At 55.6% G+C, this 22,947-nt stretch overlaps 6 protein-coding genes across 6 annotated transcripts; 3 read left to right on the forward strand and 3 right to left on the reverse strand.

Annotated features, from left to right (window-relative positions):
- Window positions 1-793: 793 nt before the first annotated feature.
- Window positions 794-2,901, forward strand: ACO1O0_002656 (trichothecene efflux pump; the record flags this gene model as incomplete). The annotated part of the gene is made up of 7 exons (XM_083192121.1): window positions 794-958; window positions 1,027-1,130; window positions 1,234-1,375; window positions 1,421-1,576; window positions 1,632-2,374; window positions 2,450-2,754; window positions 2,804-2,901. 7 exons carry the CDS (start codon window positions 794-796, stop codon window positions 2,899-2,901), a joined length of 1,713 nt encoding a protein of 570 aa, XP_083053335.1.
- A 607-nt stretch (window positions 2,902-3,508) lies between these two features.
- On the forward strand, window positions 3,509-4,087 carry ACO1O0_002657 (uncharacterized protein; the record flags this gene model as incomplete). The annotated part of the gene is made up of 1 exon (XM_083192122.1): window positions 3,509-4,087. One exon carries the CDS (start codon window positions 3,509-3,511, stop codon window positions 4,085-4,087), a length of 579 nt encoding a protein of 192 aa, XP_083053336.1.
- Window positions 4,088-5,716: 1,629 nt separating this feature from the next.
- Window positions 5,717-6,250, reverse strand: ACO1O0_002658 (uncharacterized protein; the record flags this gene model as incomplete). Its single annotated transcript, XM_083192123.1, has 2 exons — window positions 5,717-6,034; window positions 6,095-6,250. The coding sequence occupies 2 exons, from the start codon at window positions 6,248-6,250 to the stop codon at window positions 5,717-5,719; spliced, it is 474 nt and encodes a 157-aa protein (XP_083053337.1).
- Window positions 6,251-8,519: 2,269 nt separating this feature from the next.
- On the forward strand, window positions 8,520-12,920 carry ACO1O0_002659 (uncharacterized protein; the record flags this gene model as incomplete). The annotated part of the gene is made up of 2 exons (XM_083192124.1): window positions 8,520-8,524; window positions 8,555-12,920. 2 exons carry the CDS (start codon window positions 8,520-8,522, stop codon window positions 12,918-12,920), a joined length of 4,371 nt encoding a protein of 1,456 aa, XP_083053338.1.
- A 2,052-nt stretch (window positions 12,921-14,972) lies between these two features.
- AGP2 (amino acid permease/ SLC12A domain-containing protein) lies at window positions 14,973-16,908 on the reverse strand (the record flags this gene model as incomplete). Its single annotated transcript, XM_083192125.1, has 3 exons — window positions 14,973-15,126; window positions 15,201-16,401; window positions 16,701-16,908. 3 exons carry the CDS (start codon window positions 16,906-16,908, stop codon window positions 14,973-14,975), a joined length of 1,563 nt encoding a protein of 520 aa, XP_083053339.1.
- Window positions 16,909-18,374: 1,466 nt separating this feature from the next.
- On the reverse strand, window positions 18,375-22,242 carry ACO1O0_002661 (uncharacterized protein; the record flags this gene model as incomplete). Its single annotated transcript, XM_083192126.1, has 3 exons — window positions 18,375-21,258; window positions 21,316-22,020; window positions 22,100-22,242. The coding sequence occupies 3 exons, from the start codon at window positions 22,240-22,242 to the stop codon at window positions 18,375-18,377; spliced, it is 3,732 nt and encodes a 1,243-aa protein (XP_083053340.1).
- Window positions 22,243-22,947: the final 705 nt, after the last annotated feature.

A 22,947-nucleotide genomic window follows, 5' to 3' on the forward strand; every position in this document is an offset into this window, starting at 1 on the left:
TCATGCATAAAACCCCATGTAAGACCAATCATCCGCTTTACATAGTACGAGTAGAAAACTGAGGTATCGTGGACCCCTGATAGGACCCAGCCCCATCACACCAGACCCGAACACAATTGTCACAATCAACAGCATATTCGCAGATCACGTCTCACACCGGCTGGTGTTTTGAACCCGGGGACCCTTTTCCTGGAGGGTAAATTCCGCCACGTCACTGTATATCCGTGCCGACCTGCTGGTGTATGTTTGTGAATCGGCCACACAGCACTGGCAAACATTGAGGCCATTCAAGCGTCCCTCTTCTTTCATTGTCCAATCTCAGGTCGCTCTTCACACAATCATATAATCAAGACTACCAACTGCCGTGTGGTGGAGACCGGGGAACGCTTAGATGTTGGGGTGTTCCCTTCACCAGCTTCCCCACCCCCGGACGAACGAGAATGGAGATCGTTTTCCGGCATATGGAGGATCGCCCGTGTACGTCCAGGGCCAACAGCCTGGATCCCATGCTAGGACCATAGCTCCAGCCCCCAATGGGACTGGCCAGTTCCATTTACACGCGATATGAGCGGCTGCCAAAGTGGTTAGCGGCGGGCGCCATATCTCTACCGCTATTCTCGTTGATGAAAAATTGCCGAGGGTGGCCAGTTCGGTTAGAGCGCGCTGAAGAAGCAACCCGGTAGATATCATTGTTAAATATGTCCCTCTCCCAGGGTTCCCTGTGCACATTGTCTGTGCTGGTAAAGAGAGCGGAAGACGAAGAGTTGAGCTTGGACTCTCTTGTCATTGAACCATGACCGCCGTAGACGCGTCCACCGCCGAGAAGGCATTCACCGACATCGAAAAGAGCAGTGACCAGACACCTGTTCACAGTGAGAATGAAGTCAAGGATTTGTCTTACATCCCGCAGACCGACCAGGAATACAATGTCACGTTCAAGACCTGGATTGTTGTCGCGGTAAGACTCGCTGCCCACTTGCAATTGTGACCCAACACGGAATCATGGAGTCTTTCTTACGAGAATAGATCCTTGCCTGTTCCTACAGTATCTCTTTCTGGATTGTCCCGGCCCTCAGCAGTGTCCAAACCGTTGTGGCTACGCAGCTGGGCGACGTGACCCAGCAGGCGTGGTATGTTCCAGTGTATACTATGACTGTGACCATGGCCTTCATGTGAGTCTCCGACTATGTCCCCAAATTCCCTGGCTAACAATTTTCTAACTCATCTTTGCAGGGTCTGCGGTGCCAACTCGGATCTCTTCGGCCGTCGATGGTTCATTATTGGCGGCAACGCCCTCCTCTTCATCGGATTCATCATCGGGGGGACGGCAAAGAACAATACATCTCTCATCGCCGGATGTGCCTTTATCGGTTTTGTAAGTCATCTCCCCTCATTGAAGAGCATCATCTGACTCTTCCAGGGCGCTGGTAACGCTCAGCTGGCTGCCTTTGCTCTGCCAGAGCTGCTGCCCAACAAGTGGAGGCATTCGGCCATTGTGCTGGCAGATATTGGCGTCTACTTTGCCGTCGTCGTCGGTCCCGTTGCTGGCCGATTTGCCGCCCAGCACAAAGACAATGTAGGTTTTTGCTTTCACGGAATCAAGTCCTCGAGCTAATTCCAATACTGTTCAGTGGCGCTGGCTCTTCTACGGCCCTGCCATTGCCGTCGTCCTCTCCTTCATCTGCCTTTTCCTCTACTACTTCCCACCCAAGCACCCACGCGGCCTCCCGGCCAAGCAGGCCCTCCGTGAGCTCGACTACGTTGGCTCCGTCCTCTTTATCCTAGCCATGACGCTCATCCTCGTCGGCATCGTCTACACCACCACGCTTCCCTCGTCGCACCCTCGTGTCATCGGCACCCTGTGCTCCGGCTTTGGCTGCCTCGTCGCCTTCGCCCTATGGGAGACCTTGGCACCCCTGAAGCAGCCCCTGACACCCACGCGCATCTTCACGCGCGACAACGGCCGCGAGCTAACAGCCCCCTTCATCGTCGGCTTCGTCGTCACCATGTTCTACTACTGCCTCAACGTCGTCTACCCGACCATGATCCAGGTCTTCTTCACCGACGAGGCCACCGACTTCCGCTACGTCGCCGCCCTCACCCTGCCGCAGAACCTGGGGCTGACCTTTGGCGCGGTGCTGCTGACCTGCTTCGGCTCCCTCATCGGCCGCTGGCGCTGGACGCTGACGGGCTCCGTCTCCGTCATGGTCGTCTTTGGCGCGCTGCTGGCCCTGGCGACGCCGGATCGGTTCGGCATGGTTGTTGCCTTCATCTTCCTGTCCGAGGTGGGCTTTGGCTGGGCGCAGTATCTCAGCATCGCGTACATTCAGTTTGGCACCGACCAGGTCGAGCTTGGTATTTCGGGTGGACTTGCGTAAGTCCTCGACATTGTTTCTTCTTCTTTCTTGTTGTTTCTGCTATGTTGTTGCTGACTACATGTATGCTGCAGTGGTGTTGCTCGCTTCGCAGGCGGATCCGTCGCCATCTCCATCTACCAGACCATCCTCACCAACGTCCAGGGAAAGGAGGCGGCCAGGCTCATCCCCGTCGCTGCCACCGCCGCGGGCCTGCCCGAGTCCTCGGTCGAGGCCCTTCTATCAGCACTCCCCATTGGGCCGGCTGCTCTGAAGGAGGTCCCTGGCATCACGGCCGACATCATTGCTGCTGCGTCCGAGGCCTTCAAGCAGAGCTACGTGGTGGGTCTGCGGACGACATGCCTTTCGTCCCTGTCGTTTGGCGTCGTTGGAATAATCGGTAGGTTTTTGCTCATAGATGAGATGGAATTTATGCTAATGAATTGCAGCTTGTCTTTTCTGCCAGGATATTGAGCACAAGATGAACGACAAGATTGAGGTTTTCCTCGAAAACGATGAAAACGCCGACAAGAACAGGTTCCACTAGGAGTCGCAGGACGTGGATACAACCCCCAAGTAGCACGTATTACTTTTTGAAAGAAGAGGTACGCAATGGAGAGACAATGGCAGATTTCTAATGTGGATGAGGGGAGAAATGACCCTAGGGCCAAGGTTAGGGGGCCGGGGGTTAAGTAGGATGGTTTGGTGATATTTGGTTGATACCCTGTTATTCAGTAGCAGAGCAGATAATAACAAGGTAACTTCGATAGGCAATGGGTTGTTGGACGCGAGATCCAGGACAGGCGACCGGGTGGTTATGGATATATTGATTAAAGCCACGTTCCCGCGTCGAACAGGTGTGGAAACCGGAGTTTGGGGAGAAGCCAGTAAATACACGGCTGAGAGGGCTGGAAATTGCGGGGAGCATGAATACAAATGGACATGTAAGACAAGTGATTGAATCAGATCGTGTATCGACTACGGAGTACTCCGTACTATATGTCTCTACGTCATACGGAATCTCTCGTAGAACTACATGTAAGACACCCAGCGCGGGTCATCCCGTCAACTACTACATGCAGGACGCTTCGTCCACCTCTCCTTCTCTCTCCCGAAAATCTGATCTCAACACCAACAAAATCCCAGTCTCCAGAATGAGGAATAAGCGTCGCGTTGTCATCGCGCTCTACCACCGCGACAGACTCTCCCTCGGCGACAGCCGCACAAGGCTCGGCTACGAGGCATACCACTGGGGGATCCTCATCATGCCTAAGCGGCACCAGGCCAAGCTGCCCTCCACCAACCGCCCCCAAGACTGCAACGCCTACGACGCCACGGACATGACCGCCCTGGACCCCAAGACTGGGCATGATCTCAATCCCAACCTCGACTGGTTCTTCCGCCCCCAGCACCACATTGACCCGGCAGCCACAGGCCGCCTGATCGGGCGCATCATCATCGGCAAACTGCCCAAGCACGTCGCAGACTCTGACATTGACAGACTGCTCGCAGAGGTGCCGCTACCCATCAAGGATGCCTCCCCGCCCCAGAGCTGCGTCACCTGGGCCCTGGACGCCTTGTCTGCGCTGCAGACGGCAGGGCTGGCCTGGAGTTTCGATGGCGACCAGTTCAAGGACTGGGCGCTTGACTACGGCCATCGGTGCATGGCCGACATGAGCCCTGACAATGTGTGCGAGTACCCATTGGCAAAGGAGTTAGCCCAGCGCCGTTAGATTCAACCAGAGTCAGGTCTGAAAAGGATGACTGAATGGCCGTTTCGACCCCAAGGTGAGGCTAGGTCACTGGGCATGCTACATCCTAGATATTCCAATCACTGAGACTTTTGATACCCGGTAAAGAATTTGTTGAAAAGAATCCTTCTTTTGTAATATGGCTATCTGCACTGGCTAGTGATCCCGTCCAGGCAAAATCGTGATGACTTTGGCGCACCGGATAACGGATACCGAGACACACCATCACCAGTCACAACGATCCACATCTAGCCAAGGTAACGGACCAACATGTACCTTTAAACCCCCGGGAGGAAGAGGGCCAGACCAAGAGACTAGGGGCCTGGATATCAAGTCCCTGGAGAAGGAATAGACGTTCCGCGCTCTAGGTACAAAGAGCTTTGATTGCCTCACACGAGGCCAAGACATCCATAAGCTCCTCCCTTTGCAAACCCCATCTCATCTCCGGCAAGACTCCGCGTAGAGCGTTTCGCCATGTCGGAATCCATCCCCCTCACCGAGAGGTTCTTCCTCTTCGGCAACTGCAACATGGTCCCGGACCGCTACGACGAGGCATGCTCTCCTCTCCCTCCAAAAACTACCCGATTTCCCAGCTAACTAACACAAACCCCCCAGTGGCAAGCCGCCTATGACAAGCTCGGCGAGTACGTCTACGCCAACGAGCCCAACACCCTGACATACTACTTCGGCATCCCCCTCGAGCACGCCGCCGCGCCCTCCCGCACCGACACGATGCTCGCCTTCGAGGCCTACCGCAGCCGCGCCGACCTGTACGACGTGCACCTGCGCTCGCCCGCCATGACGGAGGGCTTCCTCCCCAGCGCAGGGCCCGCCATGTCCACGGGGCTGGACCTGACGCACTTCCGCGCCGTGGGCGGGTTCCTCGACCGGTCCGGGTGCAGGGCCGAGTGCGGCGTCATGCACGACGTGCAGATCCGGTGCGTGGACGGCGCGGCGCGCGCGGAGCTGCTGGGGGCGCTGCGGATGCTGTGCGCGCTGGTGGGGGGGCAGGGGGCCCAGGGCGCTGGGGGGCCAGAAGGGGGGGAGGACGGCGATGATGATGTGCTGTCGTTTGTCGGGATGGAGTCGCTGGACAATGACACGGGGGCGCGCATCTTTGCGCGGTACCGCAGTCGGGAGGCGTGGGAGGAGTGGGCGCGGAGCGCGCTCATGAGGACCTTCTGGGAGAGCGTCAAGGCCAATGTCGCGAGTATGGAGGCGAGGCCGTATGTGCCCAACGGAAAGGGGTGGCTGTGGAAGTAGAGCTGGGGCATCAGCGGGTATTCGAGTGTAACTGGCAGAAGAAGAGACAATCCATGCAGTTTGTTGCACATCAAGGTCGTCATCATTAGGTAGTCGCTAGTCGCTCGCTCATGCCTATATTCCAACAAGCGTGAAATCAAAAACGCCAGATATGCCCCTTTGTCCAACATGAAGTCATGTTTGTTGGTCCCTCGCGTCTGGGTCCATAGCACCCCTGGTCGCTGCATCACGTAGCACGCGCGCGTCGCCTGCGCCGCGCACGGCGCTCTCGACGCGCTCGATGTTGACGGGAACAAGTGCAGCCGCTCCATATCGCAAAGATGAACCGCCATAACCTGCGAGCATGAGTTAGCTGAGCATCCCAGAGGGGGCAGGCCAGACAGAAAGAAAGGTGTCGTACGCCACGGCTGCAAGCACCCACTCCCCCGAGGTCATCAGGTAGCGCTTCTTGCGCCAGTCGTCGTCGTAGTCAAAGTCGGGCAGGATGTTGGCCTCGCGCTCCTCGCGCAGGTCGGCGAAGACGAGGAGCATCAGGCCGCCCATGCAGACGGCGAGGCTGAAGAGGTCGTTCATGACGGCGCGCGCGGGCGCGAGCGGCGAGAAGCGCGTGGTCGGGTCAATGTGGGCGACCGCCTCCCAGCTGTCGTTGAGCAGGGCCACTGCCGACTGTTCTGGGGTCAGCATCTAATGCTCCTCACGATAGTGGTATAATAATGGTGAGCTCACTCCCAGGAGCCCAGCCGTGACGGCACCGCCTTCGGTGGGCCAGCAGCGCATTATGTAGCCCAAGATGAGGATGGCGGTCAGGTCCGTTAGCCAGCCGAGCAGCCTCGTCACAGCCTGTGCCAGCGAGTCTATGGCTGCGTGGCCCTGACGCGGCATGGGCGACGGATGCTGTCGTCTTCTCGGTGGTCGCGAGGACCAGGAGAGCTCTTCTGGCCATGTGCCGTCTCTGGGCATCGTCGTCGTTAACGTCGAGACTCGAGACTGTGGGGGATGGCAGTGGTGGGGGGGAGATGGAAGAAGAGCCGGTGGAAATGGGACCCGACGGAGGCCCAAATTGAATCCCCCGTTCTCAAACTGTCAGTTTGCCTGGCTGCTGCCGATCATCTACTGTGCAGCCAGTCTGAGATCAATGATCCTTGATGAATGGCTCCATGTTTGCTGCCCGGCAGCTGTTGGCAGCTGTTGGCACGTTGGCAGCTGCTCAGCTGTCCAGTCGTTGCTGTACGTTTGAAACGTGTTTGCAGGGGTGTTTTTTATCCAGATTCAAGGGTCCTCGGCTCCTGTACAGAGCATGGTCGCACATGAACTTGTGGCTAGATAACTCATTCCCGTTCGCGTTATCTGTAATCCCAATTCCAACCCTGGTTGCCGTGTGGCAAAGCTTGGATCATGCCGCCGACCCTTTGCTCTAATGGGGGCTGGGAAACTGCGAAAAGCGACTCAAAGCAAATGCACAAGCGTCAGGCTCAACTGTGAGCCATGTGCCCGATGCATGACCATCAGTTCCCCCTTGTTCAGATGCACGTTAGGCCTTAGGATTCCCTGCAAACTTTGAAATAAGCCCGTTAGGTTTAGATGAGGAGCAAGCCTTGGCAGGCGAAAGATTGTCGTTATTAACATCATCATCATCATCAGGGAAAGAATTTCCTGGAGAGTTTTTTCCTTACTCCTGCTGTTAGACATGTTCAGCCTCGAGGACTAATAACGATAAAGGCCCGGGCATTTCTCTAGCAGCCGAGGTCCTTCTGGTGCGCTTTTTCAACACATCAGCACATGGGTATTATGCTGTTCGCCTATAATAGTAGGCTTTCTTATTAGTGGGCCATTTACATTGAAGCTACGATTAAAAGAGAGAATGCTGGATGCTAAAAATATAGATTTGAGATTTTTTTCTTATAATTTTAATTTTCAATAGACAGGCATACCTTGCTGAACCTGCAAAATTGTTGATTCTAAAGATACTCAGAAATACGATTGTTGTTAGTCCTTACTTACATTCGTTCACCTTGAAGACGCCTTTGCTTATTAGCTACGCGCTCTACCATAGCAACCAGCTTTTGAGGGAACTTGAGTTTGGGTTAACGATTTCAATAGTAAGCCTTTTGTACATTTCCAAAAGTACAATCATACTTTAGGGCTGGAACGGTGCTTGAATCACCATACCCCTAGGGTGCTATTCTGTGCCCAGAAAGGGACACAAATACCACATCACGATCACGATGACACACACTCATGACTATATCATTCGGCACCCCAATTAGCGCCGTAGTACCACTCAAGTCCCAGAGCGACCAGGCCACCGGGATTTCTCACGTACTAATAGGCCTCTCCCATGGCCCGAGCAAGGCTGGATCCGTGTGTCCCGGGTAGCTCCGACCTCCAGTTTTCCACACTGCTACTCTGAGGTGACAGGTGGGTCTCTGAAACAAAAACCCCGATAGCACGTGTTTCTCTTGTTTTGATACAAGTAAGCTCCTTATGCGTGGCTCAAACTGTAATGACGGTTTCCGGGTGACCTGACCAGTAGGTTTGAGGATGACCAATGGGAGTTGCCAACTCGACGCCAACTCCGTCCCGGGCCGTGTGCGTGCGGGGACACACCATACTCCAAGCAGCCCAGCCTCCGTACTCCAACCTCCGTGCTCCGTACATCATACACGGATCCTGAGCACCTCCAATTCTCCCAGCCCTGCGCTGTCCGCGCGCAGCCCTCGTTTCACAAACGTCCACATGGTGAGCCACCAGCTGGCCGGTTGATCGTAAAGCGATTCGTGGTCCGGTCTGTCGCGTCCTCCTCCCACTGCTCCCAGAGTTCGTCCCAGCGTCTTGCAATCACTGCCCTCGAACGCCACTGCGCCAAACAGAGCCACGTTGCCCAACCCTAAATCGGCCTCCCATGGCTGGATAACAACAATAACAATCCTCGAGTTTGTCCTCCTTGAGCTGCCTGATTCTTTCTCCCTCATCCCCTTGGTATCGAATCCTTTGCTGCCACCTTCCGCTGTCACAGATTCACCACATTCCCCAATTCCCACCTGCTTGCCAATCTCAACTCTCAAAAACACCCGGGATATATTCCTGGATCCCTGAATTCCCAACCCCCAACCTCCTGGGTCGAGAGCCCTATCATAACAAACACAACAGCATGTCGTCTCGAGAGACTCTCTGGCTGTGGCATAGGCTCAAGGACCACCCATCGCGGCAAGGCAACTCTAGCCTGAAAAACGATATGGCTTCCTCAAAAGATGATTCCACCATTGTTGCTTGGCTAGCTGCCTTGTCTGTTGCTGTCTTCCTCATCTTCGCCCTCCGGCACAAGATTGCATCTACCCTCCCCCGTTGGCTGAAGCCCTTCGCCCAGGAGGAAGACCATGAACCAGCAAAACATAGACGATGGTCCTTCTGGACCCTCTGCCTGGGAACAATCTCCCTCGCAGGCCTCGTTATCTCCACCATCCTGGCATGCCTGGCTCCTAAGGACTGGTTCGCCATTCTCGAGATCATCCCTTGGTGCTCCGTGGCGCTTATCACCGCCTTGGGCCGACCCATCAAAACACCCCGACTCTTACTGCTCCAGTTCCTCCTCATGGCATTTGCGGGACTTGCGAGGTACTCGGTTCATTTCCTCGCCCACAATTTTAGGACCGTTGGTCCATACCGCCTGGCCCAACTAGGCTTGTGCTTTCTCGCCATCGTCGTCATTGGGAACATGCCCATTCGCGACCCCACCTGGGACCCAAGCGATATTGGGTATCCAGGACGGCAGCCATCCCACCTCTTCCGCAGCCCAGAGGATAACCTGACCCTCTTCCAGTTCTGGACCATGAGCTGGATCTACCCTCTGGCGAGCATGTGTCGGAAAAGGGAAATCACCGTCGACGATGTGTGGCAGCTCCCATATGAGTTCCAGCACAGCCGGCTGTATCTTGCCTTCCGGGATGTCCAAGGAAAGCTTCTCTCCCGGCTACTGGAAGCTAATGGACTCGACATATTCATCGCTTCTACGCTCTCCATTGTCGAGAAGGTCGCAGAGGTCTCCAATATCCGCCTCACCAGCAACCTCTACAACGCTCTCGACAGCGGCAAACCTGACGAAGCTAACTTTTGGTGTCTGATTATGCTTTGCGTCGATATCATCCGGCAAATATCCAAGACAACTTCCGGATGGTACTCACGCAAAGCATACGAGCGATCCCGAGGGGAGACCTTTATCGGCCTTTTCAGTAAGCTCCTCACGCGAGCTGTCCCTGGTTCCGACATGATGGAGAAAGGTACCGTGGAGGACGGTGTCATTTCTGGAGATGATGCTAGTCCTCAAAGCAGTCCTGGTGGATTTTTCACTGGATGTTGCGGGCGGCGGAAATATCCCAAGGGCACCCCTGCCCCCCAGCAAAGCCAGCCTGCCTCCAACGCAAAGGTTGTTAACCTTGTCCGCGGTGATACGTACGAGATATCGCAGCGGTTTTGGGACCTGCCCAAGATCTTATCGCAGCCAATCAAGGTAGGATTCACCGTTTACTACCTGATCGACATCATGGGCTGGCCTTCGTGCGTTGGATTTGGTCTGATGGTCGTCTTCTTGGTCATCAACTCCCAGCTCGTGCGTCGCTTGGTCGGACTCGAGCGCTCGCGCACTGCTCTGTCCGATAGGAGGGCACAGGCCGTCTCACACTTTGTGGAGTCGAGCCGGCCACTCAAGCTCAACGGATGGACTTCTTCCTGGCGAGACCGAATCCTGAAATTCCGCGACATGGAGATGATGAAGCGGCTGCACATGTCGTACCTGGGTGCCGTGGTCGGAACCATCAATGTGCTGGGAGGAACTTGCTATCCTCTGGCAAGCATATGCCTGTACACCCTCATCCTCGGCCGGGGGCTCCCAAACGAGGTGATTTGGCCCTCTCTCCAATTGTTTGCACAGCTCGAGGGAAGCGTCAAGGAGGCCTTCGATCTCATCTCGGCTTATTGGAAAGCCACAATTCCCGTCGAGCGTGTCCACAAGTACATGGAAGAGCCTGACAGAAACGAAGAGTTGTCCCGGGACTCCAGCATGACGGATATCACTTTCCAGAAAGCATCCTTCACATGGCCATCCACCGACAAACCTGTGCTGGAGGGCCTGGACTTCAAATTCCCGACAGGCCTGACTATTGTCCGCGGAAAGGTTGGCTCTGGAAAATCCAGCCTCTTGCTTGCTGCCCTGAACGAGATGGAGCTGCTCTACGGAAACTTGCTGAGGCCAGATGAACCCATCGGATACGCTCAACAGCTGCCCTGGCTACAGAACAAGACTATCCGTGAGAATATTCTTTTCCACCAAGGCTTCAATCCTCAGAGATACCGCCAAACAATTGCTGCGTGCGCGCTTGGGCCGGACTTTGCGGCTCTGCACGGCGGCGATCAGGCAAAGCTCGAGGAGGGAGGTGTCGGCCTGTCCGGTGGTCAGAAGGCGCGTGTAGCTCTTGCGAGGGCCGTCTACAGCCAGAGCCGAATTCTTCTTCTGGACGATCCGCTTGCTGCTCTCGACCACGACACTGCTAGTACTGTTGTACATAGGTTTCTACAAGGGCCGCTTGCGGAAGGTCGCACAATTGTCATGGTGACGCACCGGGATGAGCTTGTTCTCCGAATTGCCAATCAAGTCATTGACCTGGACAATGGACGAGCCATTGTTTTGACCCCGGAACAGATCAAGACGGAGCTTGAGCACCCCTACCACAAATCAAGCGGTAGTAAAGAAGCTGAGGGCCGCGATCAGGTCCAGCAAGAGCACGAAGATGACGTTGCCGGCCTCAAGGAACCCCCCGAAGAGCCTTCGGAAACTGGTGGGGTGTCTCTCACAGTGTACACCAAGTACATGAAAGCCGGCGGTTGGAGCCTCTGGGCCACGTTGGCCATCTTCTACGGGCTGTCGCGGTACTGCGATATCGCCCGAGCTCGGCTCCTCGAAGCATGGGGAAACGATGCGGCGACCGACCGGGCTATGGGCCAAGGCCGATACTGGAACCTTCCAGATCCTGACCTGCACCCAAAGACATGGGTCTATGCTCTTGCGTGCCTGTCCGCAGGGCAAGTTGTGGCTTATGCAGCAGCTCAGATCCTTCTCGCCCGTATTTGTATCAATGCCGCCCAGGGTCTCTTCAGGACCGCAGTCAATCGGGTTAGCAAGGCCACATTCCGATACCATGACACCACACCGACCGGCCAGCTTAAGAATCGCCTGATTGCTGACATGGGCATGGTTGATGGTGGCATCCTGTCGCCTCTGGAAGGATTCGTGTTCAACCTGATCGCGTTGGTCCTGAGTCTGATGGCGATCATGTTGCATCAGCCCTGGCTGCTTGTCATTCTCGCCGCAGTGTCTTTGCTCTTTGTCTACTTCTTCCGTCTGTATGTACCCATCTCGCGCTGCCTACGTCGGATGGAGATGAGGTACCTGACTCCTATCATTGCCAACATTGGAGTCATGCAAGACGGGCTGGTGACGATTCGAGCAATGAGAGTGGAGGGTCACTTCCAAGACCGTCATCTCGATGCCGTTGATGACTTTCAGAAGCAAGATCACTTCTTTTGGAGCATGGCGTTCTGGCTCGACTTCCGGCTTAGCATATCGTCCGCTTGCATGCGAGTAGTGTTAATCCTCTTCATGGTTTGGTACGGCACACCGGCAAGCGCAGTCGGATTTATCCTGACCCAAACAACGACCGCCATGACGGCGGTGCAACAGTTGTGCGAGAAGTTTGCGCAGCTCCAGCTAGACGCTGTTTCGCTGGAGCGTGTTGACATGCTCAACAGGATACCCGAGGAGCCAAATGGTGACGAGCAGCCTCCAGAAGACTGGCCAAGGCCCTGTGACCATGTCCGGTTCGAGGACCTATCGTTCAAGTACGACAAGGATCTGCCTAGTGTCCTCAACGGCCTGAAATTTGAGATCCCCGGTGGTTCGACATGTGCCGTCCTCGGACGCACCGGTTCAGGAAAATCCACGATTGCCAACGTTTTGCTAGCGACTCAGATGCCTTTCCAGGGGACGGTCAAGATCGGAAGCGTCGACATATCCCAAGTTGACCGACAGACCCTGCGGAGCCGGATCACCTTTGTCCAGCAGGATCCGATCCTATTTCCAGGCACGCTCCGTGATAACCTGGACCCTGAGGGCAAATTCAACGATGCCGAGTGCGAGAAGGCCATCCACAGAGTGCTTGGCCCGCAATGGGGCCTCGACTCTCAGATCGACGCTGCTGGAAAGAATCTGAGCCAGGGACAGCGGCAACTTGTCAGCATCGGTAGAGCTGTGCTCAGACGGAGCGGGTTGGTTATTCTGGACGAAGCGACGGCGTCTATTGATCGGAAGACGGCAGCCAGGGTGCAGCGGATCCTTCGGGAGGAACTCTCACAGAGTACCGTCATCACAATCGCCCATCGCCTAGAGGCAGTAGAGGATGCGAACTGGTGCCTGCGACTAGATCATGGACGCGTTGTTGAGTGCGGACCAGCCAGAAACCTTGGGCCACGCCAACAGAGTGGATCGACGGACGAGGAGTAGAAGGACGGATGACAGGCCAGGAAGTTTGACGTGAAAGAGAAAGCGTGAAAAGTATAGAATCACGACGCAATGATAATGAATGGAATAATTTCTCCCGTTATTTACAGGGCGGCGTTTGAGGAGAATAATCGCCACTCGGGCTCGGGGAAGGGAATGTTAAGAGGAGGACTCGAGAGGAGAAATAGCAAGAGGAGGGAGGGAGGCAGCCAGAGGTGAGGTGACACAACATCCGCCTGTTCAAACAACGCCTCACACTGTGACCTGATCTTTCAGGCAGACTTCACTGTTAAATCAAACGGCAAGAGCGGTGATGCAACCTCGCTTGTTCTTTCCGTTCCTTCCACCGCATTGCATCACGGGGTCACTTCACCCATTTGGTCGCTTAGGGGCGTTGATTCACATCATCCATGCATCTACTACTACATCAACATTTGCATTCGAATTTCTTATAGAGTACTGTGTTAGAAAGACTCTTCGATAGAAGAATCGCGACAATTGTATAGCTTTGACTCACAATACACAATAGTCCCATGCACTCTAACAACCGGGCTCACTCCAACTAGCGTTGTCATGAGGCTGTATTTAGTGCCTCCATGATCCTTTTAGCCGTTTCTTCATGAATGAATTGGTCCGCTTGTTAGAGTGCCACAGAAACAGACGAACCTCATTCTACCATCATGCCATACGATCACCGAAGCTGCATGTGGATCTGACCTTCATGCTGAGCAATTCGAGCTCTGCCCTGCCGTCCGTGACGAACATATGTATTCGTGCTGTATCTGGTCTTGCTACACTTTAAAACTTAGGTACATCCGGATGACTCGAACAAGACTGAATCTATGCTCGCCATTAGTAGCCCCACACACAAGCTGAGATCCGACATGACCGATTCTCCTGACATCGCTGACACCCAGTGCGACCATCTTATGGGAATCACAGCTCACATTGTTTATGTATTCATCTAGACGCTAAACTGAGCGTTCTGTAACCTTCACAGGATGGTATTCCGAGCAGTCGCTTGCAGTGGGTTTCTGTGCCATCTCCGAATTGCTGCCATAAAACCAGGCCACCATCAGTGACGCTCGCAAAATCACGTACAACGACTAAAGAAGGTTCATAGCCAAGCGTTAATGTTTGTGGGCAACTAGCACCATCTTATCATGAATCCAGCAATTCGGAGTATGAAGACGAGCAGAAACAAACTCGCAAGAGAGTTTGAATAAATACGTCCATGATTCTCCCATCCATAATCATACTTTTTCCCTCCCAATCTAGTGACTGACCCTGACTAGCACTGGCCCTGATCACAACACATTCACTCTCAGCGTACAGAATTCTTTCTGCTTAGTGAAAGAGAAAGCATACGTACTCAGTGCCACTGTGAATATCACGCCACGGGATTGCAACAGCCAGTATCAAGTACCCCCGTGCTGCCATGTGCCAGCCAACATCCTACGTCTACCCAAGCTGCGGCCACACGGTCGGGCCACACGGTGTCTGGTCTATAGAACACTGCGTCAGGGCACTGAAATCAGGTCGGGACTGCTGGATCCCCCATGACATCCCGGAGAGCTGCATACAGAAACGCGAGTGGAGGGGCGCGCCGTTGAGTCCATGCGCGGCCTGCACTCAGGAGGCCAAGGGATTCAAGTTCGAAGCTGGTGGATCAAGGGGAAGAGGTACGGGGGGTTGAACTCTACGACGTAATGAGGAAGATTTGAGGAGAGAAGGTGAACGGTGGCAGAGCCCTCATGCACAGACTCAAAGTGGAGTATCCTCTGTGTGGCTGCTTCATTTGACTGGGAAAGAACTTGAGGCACGGAGTCGGTTCACGAAGGGCGTGTTTTACAGAATAGTTCTTTTTGCAAGGTCATATTGATATTTTCACCTGGGTATCTATAGCTGCATTTCAATTTCCCCCCCCCCCCCCCCCCCGAAGACCTAGAGACTTCAGCCGAACAGCTTATCGAGAAACTTATCAAAGAAGTTACTAAAATCCAAGTCAGCAGAGGCCCCAACATGAGAGGTACATTGCGCCGGGGAGCAAAAGACTTACTTGGGAGGCTCTGGAACATAGTTCCTCTCATACTCGTCGACGACATCCAAGTCCTTTTGGAGATCCACCTCCTCAGGCTTGTAGATGCGTGTCTTGTGGAAAAGCTTATACCCGACAAACAGCACGGGGAACACCATGACCATTGTGTACCTGCAATCACGAATCAGCAACCAGCTAACTACTAGTGATCATTGATCAGCAGCTCAGGGCGCAATTCCACTCACGAGAACAGAAAGTCCGGAACGTTCCACATGCCCTCCAGCGGCAGAAACACCGTGTACCCGCCCACAAAGACCATGACAAAGGTGCCCACGAGTCCGTACCAGGCGGCATAAGGCATCAGCCAGGCCCTGTACGGAAGGGTCGCGCGGTCGATGCCCTGGGCCCTGAGCGCGCGGTAGAAGCACAGGTACGTCCCGCACACGACGGCAAAGTTCATGAGCTGGGAGGCGGTGACGAGGGAGACGAACCAGCTGAGGACGACGGCGGAGCTCTCGGAAAGCTGCAGGAAGGCGAGCAGGCCGACGGCCAGGACGATAAGGACGCAGTAGATGGGCACACCGGTGCGGGTGCAGGTGGCGAGGATGCGCGGCGCCTTGCCCTCGAGGGCGAGGCCGTAGAGAGAGCGCGAGGCGCAGTAGACGTACGAGTTGCCGGCGGAGAAGGCAGACGTGAGGACGAGAGCATTGATGATGTGGGGGAGGACGCCGATGTCAAGGCGGCTCATGGCGACAACGTATGGGGAAGCGGCCGCCCCGGGCCTTCCCTCGGCGAACGCGGCCTTCATCTCCTCCGAGTCGTAAGGCACGAGGATACCGACGCAGAGGGAGCCGAGGATGAAGAAGGCTGTCAGGCGGTAGAAGACGGCGTTGAAGGCGCGCGGGAGGACGCGGCGCGGGTTCTCGGCCTCGCCAGCAGCCATGGAGACGTAGTCGGGGCCAGCAATGGAGAAGGATGCCTGGATGAGGCACTGCAGGAAGCCCAGCCACTTGCCCAGGCTGCCCGGGTAGTACAGCTCGGTAAAAGCTCCGGGTTCCTTCCAGTAGCGGAACCCGAACCGGTCACCCTTGGGGTTGCCGCCGAGCATGACGATGAAGGTGAAGAGGATGAGGCCGACAATGAGCATGACCTTGCCAACGGCAGCCCAGAACTCGGTCTCACCATACCACTTGACAGCAAGCACATTGATGAGCAGATAGAGGATGGCAACAACGACGATGACGGCCGCGGTGGGGATGGCACCCGTCCAGAATTGGAGGATGAGGTTGCAGGCGACAATCTCAAAGGGCACGAGCGCAGCCTCGAAGACAAAGAAGTTCCATCCAGCCGCGAAGCCCAGCGCCTCGTCGACGAAGCGGCCGGCGAAGCGGATGAAGGGCGAGGAAATGGGCAGGTAGGTCACCATCTCACCCATGCACATGGTCACTGCGAGGACAAACGTGCACCAGAAAGCTAATAGCCCAGGAGTGTCAGTATGTCCGCATGTCTCGTACACACACAAACATTAATATAGAGACTTACAGAACGCTATCAGCAACGACCCCGGGCCACCGTTAAGCAGGCCCTGGCCAATTTGAACCTACACGCACACAAGACACAATGAGCACTCCTTTACTTTGGGGGGCATATTTCCACAGGGGGAGGGAGCGGGAGACGAAGGGGGGGAAGGGAGTTTCGGCAGCGAGGGCATGCGTCCCCTTCCACGCTCCTTGGAGAACAGTTACGCACAAACAACGCGGTGCCAATTGTGCCGCCGATGCCAATGAGCTGGATATGCCGGGCCTTGAGCTGGCGGTGAGTGTGGTCGGCCTTGGAATTGCCCAGCAGGCTGCCGCTCAGAGACGTGCTGTCCGGTGCGACATGGCTGGGGCCTTTTTCATGGTCTGAGGCGTACGCGGGCGGCGGTGCGCCTATGGTCTCGCTGATGCCCATGCTGACGGGTTGCCGACGGGCCGCTTAGTCGCCAGTATACGGACTCCAAACGGTCTGGGGGCGCTGGGTTAAGTAGCTATCGGGGTCGGTTTGTTAGCAGATCTGCTTGCGGATGAAGCAGAAAGGGTTGTCGACCAAGCCCATGCGTTGTTGTCTTCTTTTGCGGGCTGAGTGCCTCAATCGGCTGGTGGTACGGATATCTTCAGCAGGGCTGTCACGGAACGCGAAGCCCAGAGTCGGATAAGCACGAAAGAAAATTTCCCGGGGGGATGGGCGTTACGGGACCTTTTTATGAAAAGGGACTGGACCGACTGGTCGGTGGTCACTGGCCACTGGTGGGTTGTTAGGATTTCTGCCTACTCCATATCCGTTCGGTAGAGCCATTTTCTGTGGAGGTGGATCTTGAGGCATCCCAATCTGGGATCCACAGCGCTGCTGATTCGCCCAAGCACAAGCTCGCGGCCGAGATTATCAAGAAATAAGGGATGCTCGATGGAGTCGGCGGCTTGGCCAAGTGGGGGGTTTGCTGCCATCCCGTCCATCCTGCTCCTCCCCCGTGACAGTGGCCATCTGCGGGGAGGCCAAGGATGCCCACGAAGATGAGAAGTTGCACGGAGACGCACCCAAACAACCAAGGCTGGGCCGAAAGGCACAATGTCCCGACACTGCCTCGTCGCTGGGAGTTTGCCATCCACAATGGGCAGATAGGATACGCCGAGAGAAGATGCTTGGCATCGGTGCCACTGGTCCATGGCGACGCCGCTCATGCAGCTCGGTGGATGTCGCAGTCGCAGTTGCAGTCGCCCCCCCACCAGCACCAGGTCCGTGGTGGCGGCGACACGGAAGACCGATTTGACGATTCGACCATTAGACCCAGTCGACCGAGTCCCGTTGGCTGGCCTGTGAGACACCGAGCCAAAGTGCGTTTGGCTGCCAACTCTTGCTGGACAGATTGTCTTACAGATCGTCAGACACCGACCGTCGTTAGACGGTCAGACACTCCGCCTTGCCAAACATACATTTTGAAGCAGCATTCAATTTCAGGAAAGGGAAAGACGTCATCATGCGTGTCATACATACAGTAACCCATCGCCAAACCAAAAGACGCCGTCAATAACACCACAACGCTGGCAGCGCCGACGTCAAACGTGGTCCCGCAGCGTCGTTATCCGGCGACGCATCCTCCACGCAACCGCTCCTCCCATTACACTCGTAGCGCGCTGCAGAATCTCTTTTCGCTCCAAAAAGACATGCATCTCCCTAGATCAAACACAGGCATCAAACACAGGCAGCTTACAGATATACCTCTGCCAATCGTCCATGTACATACGTCCATCAGACCCGAGTCTCCTCGGTGTCGTTCATACTCCCGCTTGAATAATCGCTCGTCCGTTTCAAACATCACAAACGGTCGTGGCAATTCGTTCCGGACGTCCTCCAAATGAGCGAAGCCTTTCGTAGTCGCTTCAAAGTTCGTCCTTGGCATGTTGCATCGTCTCCTTGACAATCTCCGTGGCGTGGCTCACGGCGCTGCTGACCCTGTCGCCGACAGACGCCGCCGCCTGGGTCGCCTCGTTTGCGTAGTTGCCAACGCTGGCGGCCGCAGTGGCATAGACGGCGTTCAGGCGCGAGAGCACGCTTTCCGTGAAGGAGGCCTCCTTTCCGCTGACCAGCTCAGACACTAGCTCGTTGACGGCCGAGTACTGTTTTGCTACTTCGGCAGATGCGGTAGCAGCAGCATCCTCGGCCGCATCAGTGACTACATTCGCTGCAGAGCCGGCGTCCTTGAAAAGGTGGTCGTACCACCCAATCTGCTTCTGCTCCCCGTAGATTCGCCCGCTTAGATCCGAGATCACGCTATCCCACCTCTCAGCAATAGCCGACCCAGTTAAGTACACCTGCTCGCTAGCAGCGTCAATAACAGACACAATTCCCTCATCAACCGCATTGATGGCAGAGGCGACGTTCCCGGTAGCGGCGGAGTAGGCCGAACCCGCAGCGTCCTCTGCAGCGTGGACAGCAGAGGCCGCCGACTCCTTGGCGGCGGAAGCCCAGGAGGAGGCGGAGCCAACAAAGTTGGTCGGCGTAGGCGTCGCAGTGAGAGATGACATGGCCGAGGAGGCCGCGGCTATGAAGCTCGAGTAGCGCTCCTGGGCGAGACCAATCCCGGCGTAGTAGTTCTTCTTCGCCTCGTCCAGGTAGCGCTCAGTCACCGATGTAGGTGTTGGCGTGGCGAGGCCCAGAGCTATGACGGCACTCTGGTACTGAAGCTCTGCCCACAGTCGACCCTCGCTGAGTCGCTGAGCAGCAATCGATTCCACCTTGCTCCAGTCGACAAACGATGTCGGGGTTGGCGCTGGGGTAGGCGTGCCCTTCACACCGGACGATGCAGCTGCAACAACCTCGCTGAATCTGGAGCTAGCTGCCGCGATGGCATTATCGTACGCTGTCGAGATAGACGAGAAGAGCTCCTGATGAACCGGTTTGGGTGTGCCGTAGATCTGAGCTGAGATGACCGACACAGCACTCGAGTAGCGCTCAGCAGCCGCAGAGACAGCATTGGAGTATGCAGCCTCGGCCGACGAACCGATACCCGACACATCGTCAGTATCCTCGTAGTCTTCCAAGATGGGCTTGCGGTCGGACACCGACTGCGCAGCCGCTCCAAACATAGCGGGCTTGACAGACTCAGTGGCATCGGAGACCGTAAAGCCTCCCTCCTCAGTAGCAGTTTCTTCGTCCGCTTCAACGATTTCCTCCTCTTCCTCAGCCTCGCCCTCCGAAACGTTGCCAACAATAGGCTCTATTTTACCAACCAAAACCTCGGATACCTCCGATGCAAGTGAGCTAGCCGTCTCCTGCTCACTCTCGCCATATTCAGATGCGGACGAGAATGTTTCGGATAACACACTAGAGACGTCACTGGATTCACTGCTGGCAGCTTCGGAGGCTTCAGAGAAGACCTCTCCGGCGGCACTTGAAGCTTCGTCGGTAGCGCTAGAGGTTTCCTTAACAACTTGGGTAATTCCACTCGATGCCACGGAAGAGGCACTGTCCGCCGTCTGATGCACGTCGGCGCTTACTTCGCTAGCTGTTTCTGTGCCCTCGGAAAGAATGCTGGAAACAAACTGGGAGGCGGCAGTAGACTGGTCCTCAGCGACATCAGAGACAGCGCTTGTAACCTCAGGAACAGACGACTCGACTTGGTCAATGGCCTCACTCACACTTTCCTCAACCACGCCGACAACACTGCTGCCAGATGAAATTGCATCGTCGGCATTGTCTCCGGCAACAGATATGGATTCGCTAGCCTCGTCAATAACAATGGAGGCAGCATTCTCGGCCTGCGCGGCTATTGTTTGCTCCGCCTCGGCAGCTTTTTGTGACGCTTCGGCAGCCTCCTTTGCTGCTTTCTGTGACGCTTCAGCGGCTGCCTTGGCAGCTTGCTCAGCCGCCTCCGCCGCAAGCTCCATAGCCTCCGACTCAAAATTGTCCGTTGCGTCCTTGGCGACAATCTTCCAGTGTGCAACCTCCTTAAGGCGCACGAGCTCCTTGGCCGCCAAAGACGCAATTTCCATCGATTCATCCTCCACCTCGGCAGAAGCATCTTGGGCCTGAAGGAGGCTTGGGTGACTGACAATGAGTTGTTTCAGTTGATCAGTCCATTCCCGCAGCGTATTCTTCAGTTCGTGGTACTTCTCCCAGTCCTTGTAGGTCACGCCGTCGGCCCAAGCCCACTTCATACCGATCTGTTGAAGAGCGAGACCCCTAATCTCGTCGAGGATTTGGAAATGAATGTCGGCAGCGTTGACCACGGTGTTCTGCAGCTCAGTGTCGTAGGTCTGGCGCCACTTGCGGACGGCCTGGGCTTTCTCTTTAATCGCAACACCAGCTGATCGAACCGCCTGAATGGCATCCTCTTCAGCCGCATCAGTGGACTCCGCAGCTTTTTCGACAGCCTCCGAAATCCTCTGCTTTAGAGTTCCCATCTCTGACTCAACTGTGGATTCGAGTTTCTCGACAAGGGCCTTGCCGGTAGTGTGGGCAATGTTCTCTACCATGCTCTTCGCGATTTCATCAATACGCTCCTCCATGTCGTTGGCTCCCTCATCGGCCCTTGCGGCAAACTTAGTCTGCCACAGCTCGAGATCCTCTGCAACCATCTTCCGCGCCTTTTGCCTCTTTTCAGTTTCATTCTCAGTGGGCGGCGGGGCTTCAACAGGGGAAGCCACAAACTCGGTGTCTTCCTGAGAACCAGCATCAAGAGTGGAATAGGCGTCTCCCGAGGCCGAGGTCCCCGTGGGTTGTGGCGTAGGCTTGCTAAATGACGATTCTGTAGAAACCTTGTCGCTGTATCCCTAATTAGCTAGGATCCCTGACCACCGCGATAACCGCGCGACAACTTACCCATCATGGACAACAGTCGACGACTTGGACCTAACCTTGGTCTTGTAGCGTCCCAGGCGCTCGCCAATACGGACCAGCTGGGGCTCCACATTCTCAAGATAGACTATCCGCAGCTGTGGCCACACAGCCGTGTCGAGGAAAGCATTCGTTTTGTTCCATGCCCACCGTGCCGTGGGGAGAGCGGTGCTGGTTGTGAAGTCGGACGCAATCTCGTAAGCTTGGGCAGCGTAGGGCTGCACCACCACATAGCTAGGAAGCAGAAAGTCGTGGAACAGTTCTAAGGAGTTACTCTTGGCAATGTTGTAATAAGGTCCCAGAGCATCACCTGCCTGCGCCAGGTACGGTGCGACGGATTGGTCATAACGCGACTGGGCCAGGTCCCGAAGCTCCTGCACCCGCGGCTGACCAATCTCTTCCCACTTCTCGATGCTGTAGTCCCGGGCCTTGTTTACCCAAGGCGCGCCGTACTGAACAGCATACGAACGAGTCGGAACAAGCACTTTAGTGTTGAGGGTATCGTAGTAGGGCTGGGCGATGTCGACATATGGTGCAGCGTACTGGTCATAGTACGGCTGGACATGGGGCGAAACAATATTCTTCGCTTGGAAGTAGTATTTGCAAATGAAGGGCGAGGTCTCGTCGCATGCATCGAGCGTCGGCGGGCAGCGGAAGAGGATGGTGAAGATGGCGAACCACGTCGCTAGCCTAGAATCACGCGTCACAGTCAGTTACACGCTCCGTACACAGATAAGCCGAAGAGGATGTGGATAGGGAAATGGCGCACCTTGCAATAGCATTAACTGCCCAGGAAACGAAGCCCTTGCGCTTCTTCCCCGACCGACCTCTCCCTGTGGAAGGGTTGGCCCTGGCCTTCCCATTCACATGTTCGTTGCTCGCCTTGGGCGAGCTCTTTGAATCGACTGCCATTTGCTCCTAGTCGACCGATGAAAATAACGCGTCGGCAAATCGAAGAGCAAAAGCGATTGTTGATGCTCTCTGCCCACTGTCGCCAGAAACCAGTCTGCAACGAACTCTGGGAGGTTCGCGGTTCAGAGTCTTGGTCGAGAATTTTGCTGCTCGGTCAACAAGTCGGTCCAGAGGACCCTAGTCGCAATCGCCAGGCAGGCAAAAAAGCCAAGCCTACCTAGGTATCGCAGCAGGGGTGGAGGTGCTGTTGGCCCGGGGCGCGTGCCTCTGGAACGAAGCTGCGACGAGGAGCCGGGGCCACTAGTAGCTGCTGGTAGAAAGGTGCCGCACGGAGCCTCGAATGTGTGGCAGAGATTGGCCTCGCGTCTTGAAGCCCAAGCTCACATCACTTTGGTGAATCATTTAAAGATGCAGGATGGAGGAGAGGCAGGTAGATTGAGAAGACATGCTTCAGCTTTCCTGCTCCAAGTCCGAAGTGGAAGTTTCGTCATAGGTAGTGCCTGCCCTGCCAGTAGTTCCAGGTTATCGGTCGCTGTGCGCCTGTAATCGTCGATGGTGCCCAGGCTCTTTGAGGACCCTCCACCCTCTACCCTCCAGCGGCCACCCGAGACACATTGCCCAGCGACTTACTAAGGTGGACAAAAAAGCCCGTGGACCCAGTACCAAAATCGCACAATAAATTACTCCAACTAAACACCGGGACAT

The sequence above is a fragment of the Amphichorda felina genome, assembly GCF_050947745.1.
Source record: "Amphichorda felina strain 45539 chromosome Unknown scaffold_2, whole genome shotgun sequence".
NCBI lineage: Eukaryota > Fungi > Ascomycota > Sordariomycetes > Hypocreales > Bionectriaceae > Amphichorda > Amphichorda felina.